The following is an 11,419-nucleotide window of genomic DNA, read 5'->3' as shown; positions in this document are numbered from 1 at the left end:
TACAGTTTAAAATAATCAATGACTATAAAATTTGTCGTGCATCTACAGATATTGGAGAAATTGATCTATAGCATACTGGGAGTAGGTGGAATTTTTAACCGAACATTTCCTATGTGTTTCCATGGTGATGGTAGTCAGAGTACTTAGTAGTGTATCTTTCGCCCTGAGTTGTTTGAAAACGGACAGAATCCGTGGATCTTTTAGCACATACAGAATTCTGAATCATTCCACAACCTAGGGGGTTGAAACTATTTTAGACATGTAAAGAAAAAACTTCACGTCACGTATGAGAAAGAAGACAAAGCAGTAAACCATTATCTGAAAAGTTTGCTTGGTTGAAATATCGAAAACAACTTGGTGAGCGTATGACAGCGCATTTTTAAGTAACTTTGTCGTTGTTAATGGTTTTTTTTCAAATGTGAAAAAAAGAAGAGAAAAGTACGCTTTGAAATTTTCAAATGTATTCAATGGTGCCTAGATACCACAGAATAATGTTCCATGCAAACTATTTTAATTGCAAAGGACGAATTCGAAGCTGTGTGTTATTCTCAATTTTGTGATTTAGGTGACGTTATACCGGTACAAAGTGAAGAGTAGTATAGTTAAATACTGACGCACTGTTGTGAACCCCCTCTTGGGATCAGTGTCAATACGCTTTTCAGGAACTTAGACCGACAAGAATCGTGGAGACAAAATCTTTATTCTCCTAGCTGCCTGTTGACACCTAGTCCCCTACCCGGGTTCTACAACTTCCTAGTTGTCTGCAGCGTCGAACTGAGGACCACAATGGCTGACGAAAGCTGGGAAGAATCCCAGAGTTCCCCAAGACTGCACAAGACACGGAAATGCCCTGTGCACGCCCAGAGAAGACGACTTGGGGATCAGATTATAGAAAACCTTGTTGGTTTTAAACTTCTCTGTTCAATTTTTGAATTCGTATTTGACATGTTTGATGCGTTATATATCCTGGACAGACTTGAGATTTCTTAATTATAAGGTAATCAGAGGTAGTACGTATTCAGATTGAAGTATGTCATAACCAACTCTCATACTTACTGAGTATGATGAACATGGAAAAGAAATAGGCTCAATTCCAGAAAGAACAAAGCAGGCTAAAACTTTCCGCTACCCAACAAAAATGACCTCTAAAACTAGAGATTGTTGGAATTGACTTTAATGATCACGTCACATAGGACATGGAACTGTTAGTCAGTCCTTTTACTATTTTTCATCCTTATCATTTTAAAAAAGACACAATCAACATGTCATGTTCACAAGAAACTTGACAAATATGTATGCAAGAATTCCGTGTCTTGTTGAGTGTATAGTTCTGTGTTACTAGTGGTACTGGCAAGATCTTGAACCTACGTCGGGTGTGACGTAACGGATACCATGGCAACGGCACTGGAGGCTTGGCGTATGTCCACTAAATGCTTGTTGTCTTTTTTAATTGAAACAGCGGCAAATACTAGAGCTTAAACACTAGTATAGTTACAGTGCATAACGTAGGCGTAGACTCTTTTGTGACCATAATACCATATTGTACATCTTAAACAATACAAAAAGCAACTTTGTTGTCTCGCCGATATATAAAACATGACGATCAGTTGTGCATAGTGCTATATACAGTGGTATACAGCTGAAACTCTTTCCGTGGTCAATATACGACAATCAGGTAGAGAAGTTACGTGTCCGTGTCCATCGCGTTTCTCACCATTTTCCTTATTACCATTACCTTCAACTGTGGCACATTTTGTATTAACCAATAAACGTACAGATAGAATCTGGCAGACGTTTACGTGCAATACGAAGGTACTAAATAGACTTCCCATTCTACACCATGTCTATTTTCTCTCTATTTTCCTAATTGCGTGCTCAGAGATTCTCAGATGAAGCCGTATGTAATATATATATATATATATGTATATATATATATATATATATATATATATATATATATACAGAATATCCTGGCAGCTTTCAGTTTATTGAGGCGTTTGCAAGTATTAAGTGACGTCACAATTGATAATCAGCCACCGCCATGTTGGTGGTTTGGATAGATCCAAGATGGGGATCGATCATTAATATTTGGAACGCACGACAAAGAAAGAAATTCAATGGTTCGTAATCTGGTCATGGTGTTGAGTGCTCTCTAGTTTCTAATCAGAAGTAGCAATCAGGCATGTCGAGGTGGAGGTAGATCAGCTGTTAAGAACACATCTCGAGGATGACTACCCACAAATTTTAACCAACCAACATGGTGGCCGCTATTGACGTCAGAATCACGTGACTGAGAACATCCGGGTACCCTATATTTCTACTTGTCGAAAGAATGTTGACATTGGGAATGTAGACTGGTATGTTTTTCTCCAGAATCAGTTTTTATGCTCTCTTCATGGTTATTACACTGAGAGCGTCTGTATCATTCTCCCAGCAGAGGTTTCCGTCGGGCGGCTAGTAGTGGTCGCGCTTTTTAACGCTGCCTCGCTGCCTCGCTCCCTCCAGACGAAACCTCTGCTTGGAGAATACGCCTGTATACCCGTGGACTATGTAGAATAGAAGCTACAAGTTTCTAAAGGTCAAAACTATCAAGAGGATCAGAAAATTACGGAATATAAAACACTTGTATGAATTCATGTAAGGGCTTCTTCAAAGATATTGAGTTTTTTTTCAATTAAGGCTCAGTCCCTCTGTTGCTCGCTCAATGTAGAATGGTATCATTTGATCCACTGTTTTTTATGTTGCTCCTTGCCGAAGCCCTCGTCGTAGTTGCCTTTGGTCATGAAGAGTTGTTTGAAGTGCGGCTTGCAGAACAGGCGCCGCTCCTGGCTGGCGTAGCTCCCCAAACTAGCAACAACAAAATGGAAAAGATTAAGTCTTGTTGTATGGATGGAATGGTAATTCTAACATGCGGACACACTACTACCGTGGAGATAGAATATTCACCAAGCAAAAGATAAACGACCAAAGTCCAACAGAAAAATGAAATATTAGTTTTCTTTCAGCCATTGGTGGCGTTGACATGGCTTGCTTGATAAGAAAGCTCAAAACCTTTGCCAGTATTAGTTAAAAAGACACTTTATTTTGCGGTCTTGGCCCAAGGACTATATCCCAACAATGAAAAATGTACTTCATGCAGTGCATCCATCCCGACAAATATTTATACAGCAATGCTAACAAAACAGCATTTGATTGTATATATCAAAGGCTAGATTGATATCATGTTGGCCTGGTTATGTCATATCATTGGATATACAATAGATTAACTATTGCCGCTTGGGAAATGTCAATACTAAAGGTACATATAGGGACTCCCCATGTATGTTACAGAAACCGGTACGGTACTAGTAATAAGTCTCCGGAAAAACTAGATATTATCTACACAAGCACACATATCCTCTCTACCGGTCGATGTGCACTTCTGGGCCCGCTGCCAGCACACAAGGCAACTTCCTAGCCTCAATAGCAGGCTCTCTGGGGCCTTTTCCCGTCTTTTCTTGGCTCATAACACAATTTTGCTGACCATTTCCTTTTGTACTGGGTTGCTTGACTGCCCAGTACAAAAAGAAATGACCAGCAAAAGTGTACTATGAGCCAAGAAAAGGCAAAAGAAAAAAGACCCCAGAGGATCTGCTATGGAGGCTAGCAACTTCCGATTACAGTATTACATTTTCTGAGCCCTGGAGCAAAATAAAATCTAGACCTTCCGTAATTCAACGTAAAGACAAAAATGTCATTCCAGTTAAAGGATCTTCAACCCCAAATTGTATTTACAATAGATTTATTGTTAAAATTTATTATATTCTCCCGGTCCCCCCACAATGATTGGATTGATTTTTGACCCAAAATCGATCGCTACGGAGAAAGCTATACCAAAGTGATGTCTCAAGCAGATGGGGTGAGGGTGATTTTTCCGTCGGATCTGTCCTTACCTGAGCACCTTCTTACAATGGGAACACTTGAAGCAGGATTTGTGGTAGATGAGTCCGTCCGCCGTCAGTTTCTCCATCTCGTACACGGACTTCTCGCACACAGAGCACGGGCTCGGCGGCGCTGGCGCTTTCCACGGCTACAGGGCACACAGGAGGACATACAAAACTATCAATATTGTTGATTGTATGTTTGTATTGTTGATTGTACTATGTATGTTAATGATAGCCTGGGTACCATCCGAAAAGTAGTTCGCTCCGGCGTTAATTATACACTATATACAGTCGCTTCTCTGATGGGTAGCAGAAGCGAACATATATATGAGCGAATTACTACCCGGATGGTACCCAGGTCATCTTAATGATAGAAATACTCTATTTACAAATTAAACACAGAGAAGCGACTGTATATAGTGTATAATAAATGTCAGAGTTAGAGGCGACTGTATATAGTATATAATGAACGCCGGAGCGAACTACTTTCCGGATGGTACCCAGGCTAAGTTCAGCTAGTGTCTAGTGTGATTTCTACTCCGTAGGCAGTAGAATACGATTTTGCCTTTTTGAAAGATAAAGGGAGTGAATTATTGTAGCAGAAAGATATACAGTTTATGGACAAAAATAACCCTTTTGAACATGCGTTGGGTCAAAATGCCAGCAAAAGATGAATGAGAACAAGAAGCATTAGACAAAATATTCTCTTTTCCCGCTTTAGGGCGGCTTGCAGGATGTTCGGATGAATTCATCTGGATAGTGATGGCATTGATCAACGCACCGCCATAACGCCGTGGGCACAGATATATTTTATTCATCTGATTAACGCCCGGATGGGGAGGGGTTGGATTTTTACTGGGAACGGCGCAGAGCTTGCATTAGTATTACCGTCATGTCATAAACCAGTAAGCTAAGGGATGAGTTATATGGTCTCTTTACGCAGACGCAATGTGAACTTCTTGCTACTCGTCGGTTTTCAAGGACACTCTATGTTCCATTTCACTAGCCGTAGGGTACATGAATCTTCCTGAATTGTTTTCGTAGTCAACAGTGTATTGCTCTTTTATTATTCGTCCGATTTTACCTCAGTGTTGCTAGTGGAATCTTCCAATATAGCAAATTGGATTGACAACCCTTAAACACGTTTCGCCTTTTGTGCACAGTCAGGCCGTCTCGGGCCAGCTAACATGGGGATCCCCTGGGCAATACAACGGTTATTGGATATATAGGGCAACCTGTCTAATTTATGTGTCAAATGGTACATTCCAGTATTGTAGTCTGTTAGGACCGACCGTGATTGACATGTTTAAATGTGTTGACGTAGAAGGGAGGGAGAATGTCATCGTATGTTCTTACTGTCTTGTAACGTTGTTTGTTTATATATTTATTCATTTATTTGTTTCTCTTTCACTCCAGATTAGCAAAGATCATGAAGGAGATGAAAAAGATTAAGACTAAATGGGCAATTTCTAACAGTAATAATTCTGCAGTAACCATTGACTGATAATTGAGTCTGATAGAGACTACAACTGTCTTCCTATCTGTTTGTTTTGTTTCTCCTCCCCGCCCCCACCAACACTGAATCCCCCCTTACACCTTGCTACATCGTCACGGCTGTTATTGATTTTCTCCCCTCCAACAATGGGCGTCACAATACAGGAGGTTGTCCGGAAGCTAAATGTGCCCGTCTTCAACATTTCTTCATTTACGTAAGGAGACCCCGTGAAAATAAACTTACACTCAGCACTAACAAATTACGCCCTACCGTATAAGGCGCGGCAGGAAATCCCTTAAGAAACCTTAAGGGGTTTGTTATACCAGTATAGTCAAGGCGAAACGCCGGCGGCATAATAGGCGCGGGGGAGGGTTGGGAGGTCACCATCCCTGCAGCTCACGGGACATAAATTTTGGTGAATTTCAAAAATTCGAAACGCAAGCGGTAGAATTCTAAATTCCATTTATACCCGAAACACCCTGCAGGTAAATCCTCTCGGGAATGTAAGGTTATACTGAAGTGTCAATATTTCACAGGAAAGCTTTCGGGATAGAAATAAAGCATGTAAGACATGTCGACCATTTGAAGCCTTATCTAAAAAGGCAGGCATAACACTCCACTTGTTAGGAATGGGTCTGGGGACTCGTGGAATGTATAGACTGTTGAAATATGGTCGTCAGTCTTTTGGGATAAAAACCGTTCCGTATTTAGTTCACCGTGCGGGTATGGGAAAACTACTTTAAGGTCAGCGCATATGGGCCTTTGAAGAAAGACATCCTGTGCTATATCTACACTCTTTATGTCCGATTTTTGTCTTGCAGAAGAGAAATGTATGATTGACCACGGCGGTATGATTTATAAGTATGAAGACACAAACACTCTCGGCTTCGACTGATGCAAATTGAATTCAGATTCAAGTCATACCAAATGTCCACACCCCGCCCAGAAGGCTGAGCTAAATCATAGCTAGGATTTTTGCTGTGTGTACGTCTATTATTACACTGATTGGTCTTCTCATTATTAGGATCATAACCGACAACCTTTAATTGAAATGTTTTATTTATTTATTTATCATTAAATCGTATCTACCATCTGTCACGATCATCACAAGGCTTTGTTTACATTCAACAAATGTTATTCTATGCGTTTATCTGTTTGTACACTGATTACCCTAGGACAAATATATACAATCAATCATTTATGGGATTAATGAATTGTGCCATAATTTGTCTCTAAGGTTCTCCTGTGTTGAGGGTCAGGGCCGTCTAATACTGCAGTTTTGTCAGGGAAAATAGGTCGGGTCATCACGACTACCTTTTATGTACAATACACGTATGCACTTCTATCACATGATGTGGTATTAGTCTAGCACCGGTGGAGCAAACACACCAAGCACTGTTAGCGTTACAGACAGATTTGGTTAGCCACAAAATCTATCTTGTCTCAATCTACCATGTAAATGCACACTGATGTAAATTAGACACAGTGCCTCTGGCTCAGCGGGAAAGGTGTTAAGAACATGTACACAAAGATACAAATACAGTTCTTCATTGTGAAGACTGAATGTCCTGCTTACCATGTTTCTCTGAGGCACAGGTTTCTTCCTAGCTGGTAGGGGTGGATACAGCGAGCACTATCGCTGACCGCAGCAACTGTTGTGTGTTGGGAGCCTGTCCAGGGATAGCCGACCGTCCGCACCGGTGTTCCGGCTGTGTATGTACAGTGAGTGTGTGAGATGGCTACCGGAGGTGTTCCACTGTTCCGTCCGCACACTAGGGCTCGATTCCAATCGATATGTCTCACGTGATGCGCGATGAAATATGGGACTTCGATCCACTCGCACACGAGCCGTCCCCCCTCTCTCTCTGTTCTGACCGGTTTTATCAGCACGCCTGCCTTCTGGGACCCACACATGTATACTTTCACGCTACATTTGGGGACCAACCGTTGTATGACCCCACTGACTAATCGGTCTGAGTTGCACCCAAAGTCCGCAAATCCGGAAACCCGCTGATATTTGCACTTGGCAAGACGTTCTTCCTTCCGGCGACAATGTCAACGGCCGGCGTACGGAGACCGGATATGGAACCGACGGTGCTATATATTATAACAAAGAAAATGTCAGGGATCGTCCTTAAGAGCCGATGACGCACTTCCGGTGGCACGTGGTAATGGTGATAATGCCGACATCTGTACTAGTATCTCTATCTGAACTGGTCAGACGGTAAAACCGCACTCCGCGTAACAATTATCTACGAGCAGATGTTGGGGTAGAAGATTTCGATGTTTTCGGACTGACCGAGCTTCTCCGACAGTTAGGGTCTTAGCTTAGTTAACAAGCAAAATTTGCCCCTTAAATGCAGGAAATGGCATTTCAGAGGGTCGAGATTTAAATTTTTCTCCGGGCGCCGGGCGGCCCTTGCCAAGGCTTGCGACGGCTTGGGCCTCCGGCGCTCACGACTCTCCGGCGCTCGTCGCCCTCAAAGACGTTTCTCTGACAGAAATGTCATTGCATTGAGCATATGCCTGCCAGCAAAATTTGCCCCTCAAAATGCAGGAAATGGTGTTTCAGAGGGTAAAAATTTCCAAATTTTCCCGTACCTACCTTGCGACAGTTCGACTGTTCGTGCTTTCGGCACTCGAAATCAGAAAATGATGTTTGGGGGCGTTGCCCAGCTTAAAGGGGCATTCCACTCCACACGGGAGTGTTATTTTCCGATAGATATTAATTTTAGGAAGTGATAACTGCATACTACTTCACATTATACGATAGTGATACCCAGTTGCTCCACATACCTCAAAAGCATTCAGTATTCTACTAAACTCCCCAAGCACCCTCTAATTGAATTAATCCTATGGCTGAATACAATGCAAAACTTTTAGGTAAGGTTACAAAACTAATTTCAGGTTCGCTAAGAAATCTCGTCTTGTTCTTGTATTCTTTGCTATCTTATGAGCAATTTGCCTTCTCGGTGTGCTCAGCGTACCTCATTTATTCCGAAAATATGTACGATAAACACCGTGTCTATGCGTATAGGGAATGCATGGGTAGGGTCTGCATGGGTTTAGTGAGTGTCATTATTGTACACATCACGTAATTCATCCCAAGGTGAATTCCACAAAATTAGGCTGATTATGTATTCATTGACACATTATCTATTGGAAAACAAGACTCCCTTCTGGAGTGGAATGCCCCTTTAAAGCTAAAACCATGTGAATTTCTAATTGGATGCTATTTAACTTAGCTTAGTCTGTGAGCAAAATTTGCCCTTCAAAATGCATAAAATGGCGTTTCAGAGGGTCAGGATTTCACAATATTCCCGGGGGAGCATGCCCCCGGACGGCCTAGGATTGTCGCGCCTCCGCTTTCGGTGCTACAAGTGCTGAAAATTACGTCACATTATAAATTTGCTGTCGCCGCCTTTGGCCAGCAAGACGTCTTTAGAAGTTAAGTTTTAATCTTATTGATGGAATTATCAGTTTTGTTTAGATCTCATCTTCACATGTTCTGCCGTCGGCGGAGTTCAGCCAAAAGACAATAAAAATTTGCATAATGCATTATGAAATTTCGTGATTTAGCGTAGAGCGTAATAAAGTGTCCATAATTTAGCGTATTACGTAGCCGGCCCTCCCGAATTTAGCGTAGAGCGTTGTCGGTACCCCCCCTTGGGGGCCCTCAGTTAGGGTAGTTGCTGCCAGAGAAGCTCGTGCAGTTAAGTAAATTACGAGTTTTCAACCCATATCTGCTTGGAGATTAACGTAATGCGTTTGAGTAGTAATGCACTGCTGGTTTGCCTCCTTCGCAGACTTTGGGAGTGGTGGCGTTAATTTTGGGGGAGCACCGATTCGCCATTTTCAACACCTGCCAAAGTTCCCTAAGCCAGGAAAGGCAGATGAAAATCGCGAATCAGGGCTCCCCAAAAAATACTTGATCATACCTGACACCGGTCAGCGAAGGAGTCTAGCTGGTTTCACACGACCGCAAGTTAATGGTGTCTCTTAAGGTTTTAAAAGTGCCTTTTTTTCAAGTGGTAAGGTAGTGGTAGTGGTACGTTCCAGTAGCCTATACACCAGACGTATCGCTGGAAACGGAAGGCTTGTACGTGTCTCGGTAAAGTAAACTTTTACATCCTTAAAAAGATTTTGGGTATGTCGCTACCTGACATGAAAAAAAGTAGCATGTTGTCACCTCTATTAAACGACAGACGTAAGACGATACTAGCTACTATACGCATGCATTTGCATCAAATTTGTATTAAAAACAATTTTCATCTATAGCGTATGGCTGTAAAGCAAACTTCGGTCAAGGCTGGTAGTAATATCAGCTCAACTACTCTGAGATGATTGCCAGCCACTTTTCGAGACAGAGTGGAACTTGTCATCAAATGCGGAATGCACTCTTTCATCGGTTCAGTTCTAAACAAATCTTCAAGCTAAATATGCGGGCTTTCGTGTAACGTCCAGTCATGAAGTATCATATAACCGGCTGGGGCACGAATTGTGAAGCTTTTAAGTGAGGATGATATATTTCGTATGGAGCCAAAGTTAACGGCATTTCTATTTGACACTATATTGTTATCTGCAAACGGTGAAGCCTACTACTAAATGTGTGACTGGGATTTTTCTACTGACCCAGGTGAGCTCGAGCATTTAGGTTACGAAGATACAGTCATACTTGTGAATGTGATGCTACTGTTACGGTTGTGACATTGATGTTATATTTATAACCCTGATCGATCATGTATGAAGGGTATTGCGTGTGACGTAGGGGACCAGACACTCAATTAGGGATGGTTCATGGTATATCACGGGGGATGGGATCGAAATTCACACAGATGAAAAAATTCAGAAATCACATGTACAATATTCGCAAGTTTGGACAATGAAAAAAGTAAGAAATGACAAAAATATTTTCCCCACCCAACAGAGAATCGTACAAAGAAATTAAAACACGAATACATTTAAGAAGTTGAGCTTTTACACACATTGCGCCTTTGCTTATCGATATGGTTTACCACGGTCAATTCCCATTGCCGTGTGTAATTCAATAGTCTAGTTGGGGTTCAATCAAAACCATTGTTCAACCATACTGTTGACGGTGTCACATTTTCTATCAGTACTCCGTCACTGTCAAAGTAAAATGAGTGCATGCACTGTACACGTGACCTCCCGATAAATCAATGCTTGGCTTGAATGAATGTCCTTGCTTTCTGTTTGCCTCCGTGTCAGCTGCAGGTCCGTAAATGTAGGTGAGTTTGGGGACAACACGGGAAATATTATGAGAGAAGGTGTGGGTCAGGGTGGGGTTTCAGGATTCAAAAAAATAAAGCATGCGCAACTTACTAGTAATATACTTGTACCCGTATGTAAATCCTTTTTTCTATAGGTGTGAGTAAATAATCTCCTTGCATAGGTCGATGGGGGAAAATCGTGACCTTTTCTTATGTGCCGTCTTTTTCTGTCAGCTAAAATATTACACCCCACCAGTATGTCTAAGTTAAGTATGTGTACAGACCTTTTTCTTTCGAGAAGAGTACTTAGTGGTGCAAAGACCGAAACCGTATTACGGGATCATGAGATACGTATCAAGCTTTAATACGCTGCTAGAAAAAGAGAATAAGAAGAAAGGGCAAGTCTAAGAGCAGCTTCAATGATTTCTTCCAGGCGCTAATGGCAAGACCTCGGAAAGTACACAACAGTTGTGTAACAACGTCCACAGAACCTGACACACGTGTAACATGACAGAAAACAAACAAAACGTAACGGTCACTGCGGCGGACGTACGCACCTTTCTCCGTTGTCAACTTTGATATCACTATACACTTTCTTTCTAAAATGCGAATCTTATTCCTTTCTTCTTTTCTTTCCATTCCAACAATTAGAAGTAGAGATATTACATCATAGTAAAAGCCACACACATAACACAGTGCGTGTGTGTACTATCAATGCTATGGGAATGGAGCGTCACTCAGGTGAGATAATTTATGCAAGGTCAGAGGTC

At 41.7% G+C, this 11,419-nt stretch overlaps 1 protein-coding gene across 1 annotated transcript; it reads right to left on the bottom strand.

Moving 5' to 3' along the window:
• Window positions 1-1,158: 1,158 nt before the first annotated feature.
• Window positions 1,159-7,522, bottom strand: LOC118431785 (LIM domain-containing protein 2-like). The gene is made up of 3 exons (XM_035843116.1): window positions 6,995-7,522; window positions 3,933-4,069; window positions 1,159-2,847 (listed from the first exon to the last, which is right to left on the bottom strand). Exons 1-3 carry the CDS (start codon window positions 6,995-6,997, stop codon window positions 2,718-2,720), a joined length of 270 nt encoding a protein of 89 aa, XP_035699009.1. The 5' UTR covers window positions 6,998-7,522; the 3' UTR covers window positions 1,159-2,717.
• Between the last annotated feature and the right edge of the window lie 3,897 nt (window positions 7,523-11,419).

Source organism: Branchiostoma floridae, chromosome 15 (genome assembly GCF_000003815.2).
Source record: "Branchiostoma floridae strain S238N-H82 chromosome 15, Bfl_VNyyK, whole genome shotgun sequence".
NCBI classification, from domain to species: domain Eukaryota; kingdom Metazoa; phylum Chordata; class Leptocardii; order Amphioxiformes; family Branchiostomatidae; genus Branchiostoma; species Branchiostoma floridae.
The sequence above is the reverse complement of the archived record's forward strand: the minus strand, read 5'-3'. Positions and strand labels throughout refer to the sequence as shown.

What these genes read in the sequence shown, in the direction of transcription:
- LOC118431785 (XM_035843116.1), bottom strand. An exon ending in CATTGTAAGAAGGTGCTCAG is followed by an intron (nt 2,848 to 3,932) that starts GTAAGGACAGAT and finishes TGTTGTTGCTAG; the next exon opens with TTTGGGGAGCTACGCCAGCC.